The sequence below is a fragment of the Hesperophylax consimilis genome, chromosome 21 (assembly GCF_061612785.1).
Source record: "Hesperophylax consimilis isolate HC1 chromosome 21, BYU_Hcon_1.0, whole genome shotgun sequence".
In the NCBI taxonomy this organism is placed as follows: domain Eukaryota; kingdom Metazoa; phylum Arthropoda; class Insecta; order Trichoptera; family Limnephilidae; genus Hesperophylax; species Hesperophylax consimilis.
The window spans coordinates 6714609-6734068 of NC_142856.1; the positions used below are offsets into that span (position 1 = coordinate 6714609).

At 34.1% G+C, this 19460-nt stretch overlaps 1 protein-coding gene across 3 annotated transcripts in view; it reads left to right on the plus strand.

The window, feature by feature from the left end:
- The window catches only part of LOC149413555 (protein Fe65 homolog), a 209056-nt gene that overhangs the window by 100054 nt on the left and 89542 nt on the right, over nucleotides 1-19460 (plus strand). For all 3 annotated transcript variants that reach the window (XM_089644772.1, XM_089644771.1, XM_089644773.1), the window contains exon 3: nucleotides 12002-12185. In XM_089644772.1, coding sequence (XP_089500898.1) covers nucleotides 12002-12185 — 184 coding nt within the window. The remainder of the gene's footprint in view (nucleotides 1-12001; nucleotides 12186-19460) is intronic.

Consider the following 19460-nt stretch of genomic DNA (forward strand, 5'->3'; position numbering starts at 1 on the left):
TTTACGAAATAACACGGCAAAATGGTGGCTTGTGGTATGAAAACTTGTAAAAATAGATGTGAAAAAGAGAATAAACCCAATTGTCGTATTACATTCCATATATAAGCATTATTTTACTTTATTTTAAGCATATTCACATCGTATAATATGGATCAGTTGTAGAAACATATACTATCACATTGAGATACGTCTGGACGCGAAACACAAAGCTGGTTGGTTGCTGGGAAGTAAATTATGAACATTTATAAAAGTGTCTTAACTAAATACGTAAACGAAATATTCGACTCTGAAAATAGAAGAAATTTATTTTGCCGAATTTGGACTTCGCAAATTTGTTCATAACGTGGCGAGTAATTTGCGCTCCCATGTAAAAATGTCTATTCATTCAAAAGCGGATTTTACTTTTAAGAAGTAAATGGTGATATTATAATGCGAGATGCCTATATACTGTCAGATTGATTTATTGACGAATCACAGTCAGCTTTACCCCCTTCGTTCTTCAACAGTTGATTTTACCCCTCATCTTTAATTTCTAGTCTATATATTCATATGTCTGTGTACAATATATTATTTTCCAAAAAAAAAAATTAATGTAACCGAAACTTTGAATAATTTAAAAAGCAGATTAACTCCCTGAAACATCGCTTTTTAAGCATTATCTTTTGTGTATACTTACTCCTACTATAAACACGAGCTTCTGTAGCTCTCTCTTATCTACCTCTTATTCAAAGACTTGATCTATAAAGAGTCATATGTGGTATTATTTATATTATCCCATCTGTTTTCCAACGTCTGCCCTCTTGGTTTTGTAAAAGAAATAAATAAAGCCAAGACATTTCAGAAATTCTCCTCTCTGAGGTGCAGACAGGCAATGAGTCACCTTGTGGCGAATTACCGCAAGCAGGTCGGACTTCTTCCACCATCCTCCGCATTATTAAATTCAAGTGGTTAACAGGTGTAAGAACGTGATGTGTTTGCGCCGTGCACTGAACATGATGTTCTTCTGGGAATATATTTTTTGTGTTTCTCTATTTTATTCTTGTGGTAAAACTGTAAGATAAAGGTGACGTTAATATTATCTGTGAGAGGGCAGTTGGGAATAACTACCTTCACTCTTCTTTGTTAGATGTTAACAAACATTTATTTGGTGAATTTATGTCATGTTGTCAGTTACTTGTATTTTTTTTCAACTGAAAGATAATAAAAATAATCTTTAATTTGGGGGATGTTTTAAAATCATTCTGTCTTAAATTGTTGTTTTTATGATTTCAAAGAAATGTATAGTTGGTGATCATGTTGAAAGTGGGAAGAAACACAATAGGTGGCGGGTAGTTTTTGGCATGTTCCCCGATGGTGAGGTCTATTATTGTTTGTTGAGAACCTATGTCGTTATTTTATATTATTTGCTTGCCATCTGCAATTTTAAAACTTCGTAAACGATTTTTCTTTCTCTTTTCTCTTTTCATCTTATATATTTCATACATTTAACCACTCAGGCTTCATAATCTTGTTTACAATGAAATAAAACAATAGCCGTCAAGTTTCATTAGCTTGTTTTCAAGCAACCGCTGGGTTCTCACAAATTTCGTTATAACTCTGGATTTCTGCACCTGACAACCCTAAAATAAAAAGCATATTATAGAACAGATATCGCTGTACATCCCTATTTTTAGTTGTTCATTGAAACAGATAATACATGCGCGTTTAATAATAAAGCGGAAATAAAACCTTTTTTTTTCAAAGTTACAGATTCCCAAGGCACACAAACTACGGAAACAGCAAAAGGTTCTTTGTTAGTTACAATGTCATAGCCATGTGTTAATTTGTTAAAAAATTGTATTTAAATTTAGTTATCTCAACTTTAAAAAACTCCCGTATCGTGCAGTATATCATGTTAAGTACACATATACGGTCTAAACTAAAAACTTACCTTTTTAAGTTGTCGTACCCTTAAATTAAATATACCAATCCTAAGAGAAAGTCCAGTTATATTCAATTTTTCAATTAAGTCCTAAACCCTGTATCTAAATTTCGCCAATAAACAATTAGATAATATTAATTAAGTGTTAATCTCAAGTGACCTACCAGGTAAGTATTGTACTGTATATTTTCTCCATAAATAGTTAAGTAATAACATTGTAGAAATGTATTATAAGTTTGTACAGCGCCCTTGAGGTGTTTTTGCACAAAAACGGCGCTATAAAAGTCATCCAGGTATTATTATTATTATTATTTATTATTATATATGTAAAAGTCCAACAGGGCGTTTATAATAAATAAAAATTATTATTATGCTGATTCTTAGAAGCATTTTTCATTGATGGCTAACCGCATTCAGGTCTCATCGATCTAGGGTTTGAGCGATGGCCGCCTAAATTTAGGTGGACAATTATTTTCAATTTATTTCGACATTAGATTTTTTTATAATACCTACACATATGGGATACACAATGAAATCTAGGTATATTCATTTGCTTTTAACCACAGTAAGCAGTTTATATGTTTCCTGATTAATATTCCGAGGTTTTATTTTTTGAATGAGCGCGGGGGAATCCAAAACCGAATGCCCGGAAATCTCCATCGCTCGAGGCATTTATTTTGTAAATACCCCATCGCTCGAATGGTTAGCCTTCAATACTTCAGATCCTCGATGATGAGATCTGTTACGCTCAATCTTCAGAGCACTTTGCATTGAAATAATGGTAGAAAATACACAGTATACACGTGTCATATACGGCAGAACCTTGTCATTGTGCAAAAGAATAATCAAAGGAATATTTTAATATGCCTTAGCCTGCAATACTTCAGAACCTCGTCGATACAATATATTTTTCTAAAAATTTTAACTAATCTGGCGTAATTTCTGTGCAACTAATTTATTTAGCGTTAACATTATTCTTTAACTGTCGGTACTTATGCCGTGTGAATGTATGTACTTAAGTGAGTCAGGATCCTCGATAACTCTGGATAAAATAACGATTGTCTTGTATTTTTTGATTCAAATAATCTTTTTAATAATATACTCAAGTTTTTAATCATATACTCGAATAAATCATTATTTGTGTACACTGATGACGTTACAAATTGACTCGAAATAGTTTGGAAGCCTTGCATTATTTCCGTAACATAATCATACATGGTTTTAGCACACTTACGCTCGAGGGATCTCATTTCTACAGCATTCTGTCTGATTTCATCCTTCCTCGGCCAATTTCATGCCTCACTTCAATACATCAGGGTTGGAATTAACACACCATTGTGGACTGCTAGCCTAAGCATACTCCTATAAAAATAATGAATTTGTTGTGAAGGGGTAATGCGTGTTTGATATGTTTGTCCTGGAGTTGTAAACTCCCAACTAAGTCACTGCTTAAGCCCCCGCATACCCAATTTTAAGTGACTAGCGGAAAAGGGACAGCAAAATTTATATGTTCACTGTATTAGAATATTTTAAGCCCCCGCACAACCAATTTACACTAATTTATAAAAAGTTTCTCGATAACTCTTTAAATTTATAAGTTCCAAATATAATGATATTTTTTAAGATAATATCTATATATTTGTTATGTCGAAACGTTTATTATTTTAAATTCCCTCGATAAAAAAAAAATCGCAAAGTTAGCTCCGAAAATTATTAAAACACGTTTAGTTCTGTTATTTAATATGTTAGAGGTATGAAAAAAAATCACAGTGTATCTTTAAATGCAACTAAAGCATTTGACGACAGATTTTGCTCTATTTTCGCATAATTATTATCGTTTTTTTAATATAAGCGCCCTCCCTCTAACATTCGTATTGACATATCTCCATTTCAAACCATCTTTGAACGCTTACTACGGGGCCTTAAGTGGAAAAATAAATTGATTCCCTCCTGCTGTTAATAGGTACGATTAAATGCTAATTATTATCGATATTTTGTTTGTAATTACATCATCGACCTTTGATTATTCAACATCGGCACATTTTTAACACCTTACATGCTTTCGATTTTCACCAAATATATTAAAATACAGCCGTGTCAGTAAACATCGTTTTTTATACAGTACAGTGTTGTCGGAAGCAGTGGCGGAATTATATTGTGTGAGCCCCAATTTTCAGAGTGGTTTCTGTAACAAACAAAGATAAATATTTCCTCACTGGGATCTCCCGTGCTGAGGATTTAATTTACATATTGAAATTTAATAACGTGAAGTAATTATAAACATATTGTCTAGTGTTTTTTAGCGCACTTGGGTGGTGTCATTTTATTTTTGTATATAGTATATTTATTGGATTTTGTTGTAGAGTTTAGTAGTATGTTTAGTATAGGAAGCTTTTATTGCCAATTGTTATGTTCGTAGTTACTTGTTGGATATGTTTTTGACCTTGAGATCTAGTACTTCCAATATACTAATTGGGGAACTTGAAGAATTAGCCAGTAATATGTCGGTGTTAGACATCGCTAGTAATTCGGTTAAGTCGGAGATTAACATCATTAATAAAGGTTCCAACAATAAACACCCAGATTCCAATTAGCAAGCTTCTAGTTAGGTCGGCTATCGAGACACCATTATATTAAGGCGAAGGTAAATGCTAAATCACTATTTAGATTAATCTTTGCTACGAATCGGTATACACTATGAATGCCAAAAAATATATTATGCATAAATTGAAGCTTTTTCTTTCTTTATTATTGATCGGAATTGGAATAAAATTATTGGTTGCGTTACAAAAAATATAAACGTAAACCACTGATAATTTTGTTTTTTCTTGAGGTAACTAAGAACTCATATAAGAAACACCTTTAAAAAAATACCGTTTTATGGCTAAGATTATTTTTTATAATTATTATTGACTAACTTTTTTTCATTCATATAAAAATATTCAACAAATAAATAAAACTCACTTTGGCGCTTACGTCAAATTTAGCCAGACTCCACTGGTTAAGCAATTGTCGCCTCTATTCGTGGTGATATAAGACGCAAACATTCTAGCATCTGTACAGAAGTCCGCGGAACGTGGCACGGAACGGAAGTCGGTTGGTGACAGTTTTTTCGACAGTTTTTTCTTGTCGGTATTATTTTGGTTACGAGTTTAGAGTAATAATATACACTCTGGTTACGAGTATTATTAGTTCTCAAACGGTGAGGGAGTTTTGTTATTATATTGTTATTATTCATGGCCCAAATATTGTACTTTTTTATCTCAAAATACTTTTGAATGTATAGTTTTATTCATTATTTCACAAAATTAATGACTTACTTCTTACGGAAAAATGCTTTCCGTTTGCATTTATGTTGACTAATAATGCGTTTTTACAGGTCCATAATTTATTGAAGATGGGGAATAAAACAAAAAATGTCGTCTTACTTTGCGATATTTTCGTAAGAAAAATCGAATTCAGCGACACATGAATCGAAAAGATGCTGAGTATGGAGAGTTCTGCATAAAACCAGATATTCCTGAATCTATTTTCGAGGCGGAGAAAGAAATACTTTTGGATGAGTTGAGAGAAAAACAAAAAGATAGGAATAAAATAGAACGGGAAACAATTTTACAGAGTAACTGCAGTGAATGGATGGAGTTGCTACGTAAAATGATCACAGCATCTTCATTTGGAAAAGTTGTACGTAGAAGAGACAATATAAGCTGTGCAGCTCTTGTAAAATCGTTGCTGTACAAAGTCAATATCTCTCATGTATCTTCAATAAGTCACGGAAGAAAATATGAGAAAGAAGCTTTACATCAGGCTAGCGTTGAACACGATATTGAAATTCAACCGTGTGGGCTATTTATTGACAAGGAATTTCCATTTCTAGGAGCTTCTCCGGACGGTCTTAGCGGCGATATGCTAGTAGAAGTAAAATGTCCTTTAACGTCCTTCAAACTTGGCTTAGAAAGAGCTATTCAAGAGAAGAAAGTTACTTTTTGTAGGACAAACAAAGATGGAAGTATGAGCATAAATACAAATCATGATTGGTATTTTCAGGTTCAAGGGCAACTTCGCATTACGGAAAAAAATGTCTGTTTATTTGTTGTATGGAGTGGACGGAAATATCCTTTAAAAACTGAATATATTTATAAAGACGACGATTTCTGGAAAATAAAAATGGAACCCAAATTGGTCCGATTTTATTTACATTGCTTACTTCCTGAAATTATTGATCCAAGAAAGAACAGGAATATGCCAATTAGGAATCCTCCTTTTATAGTCGATGCAATCAATGACAAACTAAAAAAAAAACACTCTCTCAACCTCCAACAAAGCGTAAATTAACATATTCAGAAAAAATACCAGATCCGTGTGATGTTGTAGAAATTACGCCTATAACGCAATCATCATCAATGGAGTTACAAAATGGCATAATTACAGATGATGTGTCATCAACAATTGTTCCTGATTTCAACTCTATTGATATTGAGAATGTTATATCATTTGAGAAATTTTAGGTTTATGAATATGCTATATAAATTCACAATATAAGTATTTTTTGTTTTTCCAATTTTTTAACATTATAATAAAAGCAGGTATAAGTACATTTTTTTTAAATGCATGTAAAGCTAATATGTTCTAATTAGTGGTAATAATACCTCCCTAGTTGAGAAATGATCGTGATTAGAGAGGGAGTACTATCACAAGTTGATATTAGATTATATATTTAGTAGTTGCTACAATTAACATGCATGTAGAATTATATACTCATGCACTATTTTTAGAAAAAAGAACTTAAGAATTGTTCCTTGATAATTTCTAATACTGGATATTTGTTTGGTAATTTGATTGTTCTTAAAAAATTATTTGTAAATTGAATTTAAAAAATATATTAGCAACATAAATTTGATAAAAGTGAATTTAATTTTTTTTTAAATAATATATGTAAGTGACATTTCAATGTAACGTATTATTAACAAATATTTTATATGTTTTAATAATGCATACAAATAATAAAAATCAATAAAAAATATACAGTTATTAAAAAATAAAAAATATTAATTATTATATTAATCACTAATATCCCCACAGTTTGAGTCCATCCGGCAGCTATAGCTCTGCCGCTGTTGTCAAAATAAGATTGATAGTAATCGTCCACCAGTTAAAAAGGTATTAGTAGGTATACGGAAGCCTTGGCGAACGGGGAGGCCTGGTCGGGCGCTTCCTACGTATAGCAGGTACATAGTACGCGGCTACTGCAATTACTTGTCTCGTGCAGAAAAGTAACAAAAAATGTGCACATTTTATATTCTGTTGGAAGGGGTAGAAACCCAAATATGTTTGGCGTTTATATTCGCCTTAAGCGGAGTAATAATAAATCCCTGATTAATCTAAAGCAGTGTTTCCCAGCCTTCTTTATGCCATGCCCCACCGTAGTCTTTTCAAAAGTCAGATGCCCCACCGGCATCTTTTTTAATTAAACAGCAGGTAAATTTTCAAATCATATTGTAATATGTTTGTACACATATGAACCCCTAATGAAATTAAATAAAACCTATTCTAATACATATATTATAACTGAAATTATTACAAAACACAAATTGAAAATGTAATTAAGTAGAATAAAATAAAAATGAAAACAATAATAAAACACAAGTTACAATTGAAATTTAGTATAAACACACTCATATATTGACCCCTAATTCATTATTAAATTCAGTTAACGCTTGCTACATAGAAATTTTATGTCCGGATCTAACTTATTTAATTTCAGTCTTAGGTCTCCTCTATTAGTTATATGGTTATATCCAATCGATTTCGTTTTTTAAAAGTAAATCGCTGATGGTGCTAAAATTTTTTTGTATGACCGATGAGTATTCCCCTTTATATGTGGAATGCCTACGTGTCTCATCTCTGAAGTTTGGTGCCCCACCTCTGAGGCGTTATGCCCCACCGTGGGAAACACTGATCTAAAGGAACCTATTATTTATAAAACTCCTTCCAAGACGAGTTGGAGACCTGATTGACCGATTGATAGCTCCGCCACTGGTCAAACGAGAGTCAATGTTGCGGATGTTGCCTAGGTAAGCCTAGATTAATCATTTGTCTAAATACTGCACCTTGAACAGTGTGGGAATATGCCTAACTAATTGGTATAGCGGTGGGTGTATGGTGGTGTGATGATCGCGGATTCTGCAATGAACAAACATAACATTATATCTAATAGCCACAGTAGTTCTGATAGATTAACACGACGTCGCTCATGGTGTCTTCCATACGTGATAGTGAGTTGTCAGTTTGTTTTAATATGTTGAAACATATCATTCGGCAAAGAAGAGGTATAAATAATATTATTTCTAAATTATTATAAGCAATAATTAGTCCCCTGAAATATTAATACAAATTGAAAATATCTCCCGAGTAAAAATAAACCTTCTGATGTCCGGTCAGATGTCCTGGACCACCGAGCCACGTCGGCTTATTTCCAACACGCCAAATAATTCAATACTTCAATCAACAATTACTGCTCGTTATATTTTTTCCACCTGTAAACAACTAACTTTATTTTTGTATGAAAGGCTTTGTTAGTGCTAAATTTCCCACTAGATGGCGTCGAGACATATTATAAATCTACATTTGTTGGTGAAATATTTTGACTTGTCAAATATTATTATTTTTTTAATGATAAACTAATGTTTATAAGACCAGGTTTTGTGCATAGCACAAAGGATAACAAATTATTATAAGCAATAATTAGTCGCCTGAAATATTTATACAAATTGAAAATATCTCCCAATTCCCGTCGGCGGCATTTATTTTTACTCGGGACTTATTTTTACTTTGTGCTATGCAAAAAACCTTGTTTAATAAACATTAGTTTATCATTAAAAAACTAATAATGATATTATTTCCATTTTTTCACCGCTAATTATAGTGGCGGTATAAATTTTACGCGGCGTTTACCATCGTCGTAGTGAAAAATCAACCCATATTTTTTACTATAATACATCTATTTTTATTTAAAATATATTTTTTTAAATACAAAAATTTGGTTTGAATGAGGATTGAACCTTCCTCCCCAGGAACTGGAGTAAACAACGCTAACACCTAAGCCAAGTTCTACGTGGATAGAACCGACATTTATTTCGTATTTTAACTGCTGTATTATAAATAATTCGCATTTATTAACTATAATGTCATTCAATTTCTGTGAACGAGTGCTACCAAAAGTTGATAAAATGCATTGTCATCGACAACGAGTCTATTTATCGAGTTTCAGCTCGACAAATGCCAAATTTCAACGGAGGAATACCTAAACTATGAACTCTACGTTTATTATATTTACAGAGAAATGTAGAAAATTAGAGACTATGTCAATCAGTTAACCTTTCCCTTACGGTACTATAAAATTCCTCTCCAGAGTTGTAATCTTAGTTAACATTTATAGTTTTGTGATTATGAAGCTGTTTTAAGAAATATTCGCTAATTGTAACTTATTTATTGAAGACAATATTAGCGATTTCTAAACGAAAATCTGAAACAGAAAATCAGAAAAGGATACGGTCACATCTAGGACACGAACCCAGGAGACACGAGTACTAGATGTGACCCTATCCTTTTCTGATTTTCGTTTAAAAATCGCTAATATTGTCTTCAATAAATAAATATTACAATTTGAAGTATTACTCAATAAAGTTATTCCAAGAAATAAACATTCATCCAAAACTTGCAGAAAAGTCAATAGATGTCGCACATTAAAAGTCTGTTAGAAATCGCTAATATTGTCTTCAATAAATACATATTTCAATTTGAGGTATTACTCAATAAAGTTATTCCAAAAAATAAAAATGTAACTTATTTCTTTTTCAATTTATTGTTAAATCCAGGGATAGTAAAAAAATATTTTTATTTAGACTTTTGAGTGTCATAAAAAATACTTGCTAGCTGAACCAAGATTCGTGGTTCGGCTCGCAAGTGTAAACGTGCCATAAGATTCGTATTGTAAACAGTTTGTTTTTACATATTATAATATTTCGCCAACACCTCACTAGGAGAACCTGTTCTGAGGTGCTTTACGTATTTTATGTCAAGTGTTGTATGTATGTGTATTGCTGCGAATTAGTACAAAACTATACCTACTAACTATATTCTATGTGATCTATCTGTGTATGTGTTATGTGATTTACTTTTTTGATTGAATATAATTGTAAAACTGCTCATCTTGAATTGAAGGAATTTCGTAATGAGATGAGCAGCAGAGGAAAAAAAGTAAGGCATTTAAATGGTATTGCATAATATAATATTTATCATTAATATTTTTAGTAATAAATATTAATTACTTTATAATTTTTTCATTTCCGATTTTATGTCCGGGTTAAATCTTCCCCATAGGAAAAACTAAACCCTTCCACACACTTTTCCACAAATGATCATCTAGTCCAGGGGTCTCCAAACTTTTCAGCTGGAGGGCCACATTGACTACTCCAGTGAGTTCGGAGGGCCAAAACTGTTTTAATTTCTAGACACCCATATTTTCGTCCACGGGGGGGGGGGGGGGAGCCACGATTCTTACTTAGGTTACATTTTATAAAATATTTTGTATATAATATTTATTTTTTAATGTAAGTTTTTTTTTAAAAATTGTTTAATTTTATTTATTTGTTCTGATTGGTTGAAAATACAGCGCAATTCAGAAGGAAGGTTATTATAGTTTTTTATAGCTTGGTAAATATAACGGTTGTGCATTTGTGTTGTTTTAAAATTTGGTGTAATAAATTGATTTCCATTTCTCATTAGTGTGTAAAATTATTCATATTCTTTATTAATTTTTTCTTTACACATTTTAATAATAGAAGCTTGCTTAAATATGTCATCGAAATTTGGTACTGGACATAATTTAAAAATAGTGATTCTGTTGAGAAGGTAGATTTTTTTAAGGATTACTTTAATTATGGTTCTTTGTGAAACTTTTACTGAGTTGTTTTTGTAAGAACCTCCCCAACCTAAAATTCCGTAGATAAGCAAGGAGTGAACAAGCGTATTCTGCGTATTATACTTATCACTAAGCTTTGCCTAGCATGTAAATAAAACCAAGATACTATGATTCTGAGTTTTTTATCCACCTTATCACAATCACAATTAAAACAATAAGACCGATTTTGCCACGTATCGTTTCGCGCGTATATTGCATCCAGAAGGAGCGTGAAACGCGCGAGCATTTGGAACCATTCCTTGTCACAATTTTGCCGCTCCATTTCCCTTGATACGTGTACTCGCTCTGCAGTTCCCGCGTAAACTGGACTTAAGTCTGTCGAAATACACACGATTTGCGCCCGTATTTTTCGCGCGATACTTGTGGACGCAATGTATTGGTGCCCAGTACCTCGCCAATGAGCATATATATTCGCACGAAAAAATTCGCGGTGAATTCGCCCCTTCTGAGTAAGGTCTTAGCCATTAGTTGTCGCGGGCCTGATTGATGAAAATGGTCATAAGATGTCGCGGGCCGGATGGATGACACTGGCGGGCCGGATACGGCCCGCGGGCCGTAGTTTGGAGACCCCTGCTCTAGTCAATCAACATTATGCAAGTGCATTATATAAGCAAAATAAATACAAAACAATACAAGAACAACACGTCAACTCACCAGAGATCAAATGGGAAAATAATTCACCGACTCCAAATATTTTCATATCAGAGGGTTCGGCTCGGTAGAACTCCTAACAGGGCCTATAAATCCTACTGATCCCTCAACATAAATATTTAAAAATCTTTCATTATCCTACATGTATTCAAAATGACCGACTTTTGCATCTTTATATATAAATTTTTTGATAGATCTAATACGCCTATTTTTTTAATGAGAGAGCTAGGTATAATGCCAGTAGCCGAAATAACGAATGGTAATATTTTTATAGTCTGAGAATGCCAAATTTCTTTTTATCTCATTTTTTATTTTTTTTATTTTTTTGTTTTTTTTTATTATTTTTTTTTGTTTTTTTTTATTATGTTTGGTTTGGTGTAAAAAATGTGTACCCTTTGTTTTGATCCAGACCGGATGATTACATGTGTTAATTGTTCCCTTTGCAGAAAACGGGCTGCTGTCGTACGAGAACCCCAACTACCACCTGGACCCGGCGCGACTGGATGACGCGCTAAACCGCAACTCCGCAGTGTTCGGGCCCGCGCGCGCGCTCTCTCTATCTCTACATGGTGGCGCGGGCCTGCCCAGCAAGAACGGATATGACGATGATGACTTCACTGACAATAGGAGGTGAGTTTACTCAATCTATTTTTGTATTTTTAGAATTTATCGTATTGACAGTCTGGAAAGACCTTGCCATCACGATTTCCATAATCGTACTAGTATGATTATTCTTACTTCAAATCGTAGAGTCAATGCGAACATGCGAACACCACAGCACAGGTTCTCCTACTGAGGTGTTCACAAAACAGGGCTTCGATTCTCGAAGAAGTCATTCCACTCGAATGGTTCGACCCGAGTGGAATGAATTTTGACGTTTGGCGTATGCAAATGTGTACCTTCTACAAGACTCGAGAATAAGAATTCGACCAATGTATGTACATTCGCCGGCGATTGCGAGTGGCCTGGATTGGAGAATCAAAACCCAGTTTTTACACAGTCTTAACAGTTTTATATTAAGAAGATTTAATCGATAATCGGAAACGTATGATAAAAAAATCAATTAATAACCGTACAACTATTAATTATATTTTTTATTATTCAATCTATTACCTGACTAGTCTGATTACGATCATTCAATAATCATTTGAAAAAGCTACCAGCGATAAATGTACGGATACACACGCTTGTAAATAAGCATGCTTGCGAGCATGCTCTTCAACTGTACAACTTTGCTTGTGTTGGGCATAATTATTTCAAGTATACTCCTGAATAAGCGGAACAAATAATTGAACACGCGTGCTAGTTAAACGCAGGCTCTCGGCCAAAATGAAAGCTTTGCAAGAAAATGCAAGTAATCAAAAACAGTATCAGTTCACTACAATAATAATCGATACTAACATGCTCATGAGCAAACCTGTTCAGACATGTCCTATAAGACACTCTCTTTCACCCGCGCCTCGAAAAGCATGCTTAGGCTCAATTAAAACAGGACCTTACCATTAAAATATTTTTTATAAAACGTTTTTTAACTACAAAATTAGCTGTAAGCACTAGATTTTATTTTTCTAGATGATGAATTAGTAACTTCCCGAAGTATTCGTCTATAAACATCTGAGATTTCAGTAATACGTTGATCAGAAATAATTAAAATAAACGCCATGGAAAAATCAATATTCATGGCCTGCTAAGGCAAATTCAACCCAATGTCTGTCCATTACGACGGGCTGCGCGCCGAATATTTTTTTACACGACTTCTTCACTTACGTCGTTAAGATTCCCACTTTATTTTATAGATTTGCTATGACAAATTCAACCGTAGGTCTGTCCAATACACCTAGGCCGCGCGTCGCATATTTGTGTGCATGGCTTCTCACTTACGTCGTTAAGATTCCGTCTTTATTTGAGGGTGTTGTCCAGTCTCAATACTATCAACTTAAAGCTCATAAGTAGGACGAAAGCATGCTGTTATTGACCAATTGCTACTTAGTGGCATGTGTGTCCGTAACTTTATGATTTTCAACTAATAATCGCACGAGACGGAGGTACGCATAAGTCACAAAGAAAATGCGGAGCTTTTAAAAGTAGAATATATATTTTTTTAAATCGTCTTTCAGTCGTTCTCCCATAGAACAAATGTTGTTGTAATCCCCCGAAATGTACCATTTCTCTTATTTTCCAACGGTGTTGGCTTAGAATATCTACACGGCTAGCCATTATTTTGTAAATTTATTTTATTTTATATTACAGAAACAAACAGTACACGATTTACAGTGATAAAACAATATACAGGAATTAGATATTTTCATGGTAAGTGGTATGTTTATTCCTTAATTTTCAGTCAACGTGTGTTATATATATATATACGTGTGTGTGTAATTTGTGTGTGAATGTGTGTGTATATGTATCCGCATTGAACAGTTTACATTATTGACATGATGTCAAGTTTGAATTTGGGCAGTAAATCCGAAAAAATTTCAATGTTTGAGTTTAAACAAATAACATTTAGAGAATGAAGAGCTCGTTTAATTGACAAATTAGATTCTTCATTCGTTTTATAATTTAGCGTGTGGAATAGCACTGTGTGTCGTGTACGTCTAAAAGGTATGTTAAAATTAATAAGGGCCAGAAGTTCTACCAAACTACAGTCGATGTTGTTGTTTCAAATTCTACGTATAAATATTATTAAGTCTTTCGTCTTTGCTGAAAAGTTTCAAATGTACAATCAAAGTTATTGTCGAATTTGGGGGTAATATATTTTATAAGTTTGTTTTGGATTCGTTCTATAATATCTATGTAAATTTCATATTGTGGATTCCAAATAGGCGATGCATATTCCAGTGTACTTCTGACTAATGCGAAATATAACATTACGATTGTACTCGGATTACTGAATACTTTACTTGCACGTAGCACGAAACCAAGCATTTTATACGACCTATTAACGATTGAGTCAATGTGCTTATTAAATATAAGTTCAATATTATGGTTGGTAGTTTAAAATAAACCGTTTTCAGAATATAATATTCATTACACCGTCCGACCAAAAGACCACGTGAGAAGGACGCACACGATCCAAGTATATACTATACTTATAGTTCACAGTTCACGTAATTTAGTTTATAAATATACAACCTTCGACCTATCTCGAGACCTCCTATTTATAAATGTAAATGCTAGTCGATGCATGATGCGCAGTCTCTCCGTGCTATTAAATATGGTTTAATTTATTCACACGACAAAAGCTGCAGTGAAAGTCACAATTGGATCGTCTGAAACCATAGTGAACTAACTCACTTTTTGCAGTTTTTGAGTTAGTGCTTGAAATGAGGGCTCCAAATCATAATCTACCTTTGCCAGAGAGAACCATGTTGATTGACCAATCATAGATAGTTTTTTAGCACGGTGAACCAATCAGAAACGAGCATTCTTCCATTAGTTCTCAAGCCACACTAAACTAACTCAGTATCCAACATGGCTTCCTACATGACAGGTCGCGCGTCGGTCAGCAGAAATGATGACTTTTCAGAGTGTTCCATGTCAGATTTCAGTGAATTGTCAGATGACAATGATAAAACTTATGTTCCTAGTGATTCAGAAGGTAAGTCTATTTGAATAATTACTAGTATTTGGAAATAAATGTTATTTTGAACTGGGATCGTTCTTAGCCACTCCAGTCTTCAACCAAAGTAAACTAAGTAGCAAAATCATGATAACTTTCAATATTTTGATAAATAAATAAAAAATCATGTTTTTGTTGAGTACTGCAGATTGTGTTTATTATTAAGCATTTATAAGTTGAATAATAATTTTGGAAAGCTCAGGTTAAGTGCAATAAAATTCACACTTTAAAAGTTAGTTCAGTATGGTTGAATCAATGTAGGGGAAACTTGAAGCAACATGATACAGAAGGCTGCTGTATTTGATGGTTAGAGATAGTGTAGGGTTGAATTAAAGACTAAAATAAGTGAAATTCGCCATTCATAATAATTATTTTGTTTTTCAGATCGCATTTGCGCTGAAAATTCTCCTCATGCGGAACGTGAACTCACCGAAAATGCTGAAAATAGTGAGACTTCTTCCCCGGAGGGAAACGCATTGCCACTGCCAACTAATGCCGTTTTACACGAAGGGGCAAAAAAAGTGAAAAGCAAGTATGCTGATGCTGCGCAGTGGCGAAAAAATTTAAGGAAAAAGCACCGAAATTCGGCAGAAGAATACACTTCATCCAAAGGAAAGGTTATGACGGGCAAACCTTTTATCGATTATAAATGCACTTGTAGACGTAAGTGCTACAATTTTCTAAGTACTGCCAACAAAAAGGCATGTTATGACAGATTTTATGTGCACGGGTCTTGGGATTCCCAAACTGCATTTCTTGCTGGTTCTGTGAAGACTACCAGTGTGAAACAACGAGTTGGTGTGAAAGGATTGGCATCTAGAAGACAAGAGTCAAGGGCGTATTATTTAAAGGGGGACCAAAAGGACATTCAGGTGTGCAAACTGATGTTTTTGAATACCTTACGGATTGACAGTGCTCGTGTGCATCGAGCTCTTGTAAAAGGTAGATCCGGAAAGTTAACCGATAACAGGGGGCGCCATGTGCCAGGAAATAAACTTGATGCTGCCACTGAAAAACTCGTTCACGACCACATTAAAAGCTTTCCTCGCTACATCAGTCACTACACGCGTATCAAAAACCCCAATTGCAAGTATCTGCAGCCAGGGTTAAACCTATGCATGATGTACAGGTTGTATTGCGATGATTGCAAATTCAAAAACAATAAGCCAGTAAGTCAATCATCATACGAGAGAGTTTTTCGTAGATCTTTTAATCTCAAGTTCAAGACACCACAGAAGGATACATGCAAGACTTGTGATAGCCTTAATGTGCAAATAAGGGCAGAAGAAGGAAAACCTTTGTCAGAACAAGACAAAGACAAAATGAACAAGTTGAAAGCAGACCTTGCTCTTCACCACGCCCGTGTTGAAGCTACGCAGACTTCCAAAAAAAATGATATAGTGCTTGCAAAAAAAGGAGAAATTGAAATGCTGACTTTCGACCTACAGAAAACTTTGCCAATACCCAAGATATCTACAGGTGAAGCATATTATAAGCGTCAGCTCTCAGTTTATAACCTAGGAATGCATGAATGCAAGAATGATAAGGCTACTATGCATGTTTGGCACGAAGGACTTGCTTCTCGTGGGCCAAACGAAATTGCATCATGTCTTCTAAAATACTTAGCATCTAACGAAATTAATTCCAACCACCTTGTGCTCTGGTCCGACTCTTGCGGTGGACAAAACCGGAACATCAAGATGGCAGCAGCAATAATGTACATTGTTCAGAGAGATGACAACCCAATCGACATTATAGAACACAAATTTCCAGTGCCAGGACATAGCTTCCTTCCTAACGACAGCGATTTTGGGGACATTGAAAAACATCTAAAGTATCACAAAAATGTGTATTCCGTGGAAGATTACAACGCTATTATTCGTGAATGTCGACCACGAAAGCAATCCTTTGAAGTCTCGACGATGATCCCTGAAAATTTTGTCTCTACCAAACCGATTTTATCATTTCTCACAAACAGGAAAAAAACCACTGTCGCTAACAAAAAAATGAAAGTAGAATGGTTAAAAATGCGTTTAATATGTGTTGTGAAATCAAGACCAGGCATTTTGAAGTTCAAGTACACTCTCAACGATGCAGTTGAATTCTATGAAGTGAACCTCAATAAGCGACTCCGGGGAAAACCATTCAAAGTTAGCAAGGTAGTTTTAACCCAACTGTACCCTGCAGGAAATCGAATCGCACAAGCAAAGAAGAATGACATAATGTCACTATTAAAGTATGTTCCACCGATTCATCACCCATTTTTTGAAGCATTGCGTACAAAAGAAGAATCAGGAAATGCAAGTGATGAAGATGTTGATGGCCTAGAACTTGCTTCAGACGACGAGTTTTTCGAAGAATGAACTTAGTTCACTTAATGTATGCAATGGAAGAGATTAGTCACATAATATAACCAGCCAGAGTGCACTAACTTTGAACTAACTTACCGAAGTATTCAACCAGAGTGAACTAACTTTTTTAAATGATTTTTAATTGATATGTTAAATATGCTGGAATAATAAATATATGTTCAAAACTCAATCTAAGCCTTTATCTTAAATTTAGGTCACAATTTAGTTCCATAGTGATGGTGGTATTTACACAGCATTACCAAACGCAAAACCATCGTTTTCTCAAATGTAAGTTTTTTGACTTAGTTCTATATGGTTTAAGACGATCCAATTAATAGAAATTAAATACTGGCGCATATCTGTGAAAAATCACGGGTTAATCGTAGAGGTACTGGAATCTCTTCGAAACGTGTTTTACTGTTATCACGTAAGTGCCATTACGTGGGGACCGGATTCGGTAGTTTCTGATCATTCGGAGTTTTAACGTTGGAGGTCAAATTGGACTAATTGGAGGTAAAATAAAGAATCGATTATTTTGCTTCGTGTCTCATCTTAATATAATACCTCTATGGGAAAGTCTGAATTCTCGACAAATCAATTCCAATTTTGAAAATGGCTATTAAAATAATCCGCTGTTAAAAATTACATATTCCAATTTTGAAAAATAAACTTAAATTCAATGCAAAAGTTCTAGAGTTGATCAGAGTCACAACCGAAATCAAATATGGTTTGAAAGGGAGATATGTAAATACGAATGTTAGAGGGAGCGCGCTAATATAAAAAAAAACGATAATAATTAAGCGAAAATGGTGAAAATATTTAATAAAACACGACTCGTTTGAAGTGGAGCAAAAATCTCTCGACAAATGCTTTAGTTGCATTTAAAGATACGCGAAACAGAAAATAATGCGTAAAAGGCGATGTGTAAACAATGTTCAAAGTCTCATTAAATAACTTTAAACTAAAATTAATAGGCGTGAGCAAAAATATTTAATGAATCATGACTTATTTAAAATAGAGAAAGAAAAAAAGTTGCTCCGAGGAACTAGCATGAAAAAACCAGAACTTATGATAACGAGTAGTTTCTCGACTCGTTTTTCAGTTCAACAGCTTTGTAATGAACGATTTGCCGGCCTATGTATCCACCCTCATACAACATGGTCTCTTCGAGACCCTGAAGGGTATTATTTTCCTGTGTACAGTTAACAGGACCGGCCCTGAGCAGGCGCAATAAGAGTAGGTTGCTCCGGGCGCCGACTTGCCAAGGCACCAAAGAACCAAGTAGTCAAGACACTGATGATACCTAACACCTAAGGGTACGTATACATTTGCGAACCGAAACGCGAACCGTACCACGAATTACGGGAAAGGAACGAATCCACTGCAAGCGGTGTTTCGCGCCATTTACGGTTGCTTCGTTTCTTTCCCATAATTTGCGGTTCAGTTCGGCAGTTCGGCTCGAGAATGTATACGAAGCATAATACCAAATTGCGATACCTGCCCAGCTATTCCAAGTAGAATTAATTTTGAAGGTAACAAGAAACTCACTACTAATTACTCTATTATAATATTTTGCTAGATTATACATGTTAACAAGTCACTTTTTTATTCATATTAATATTCTGTTCAAATAAAATATTCTCCGTTATTATAACATTCTATACCTTAATAGAATTTATTTTATATTATCATTAACACGCAAACATCCGATAACACACACCACACACGGACAAAGACACTTTCAATACTACGCAATCAAACTTTTTAACAGTATGCCCATTACTTTGAAACAATTACTGACTACAAATACATCTACAAACTTTCTCAAAAAAAATATCGTAGCCTGGATAAAAAATCAAGATATTCACTTTATTCAAAAGATTATAATTCCAAACCAAACATAACCAAAATATAATAAGTAAATTTAAATAT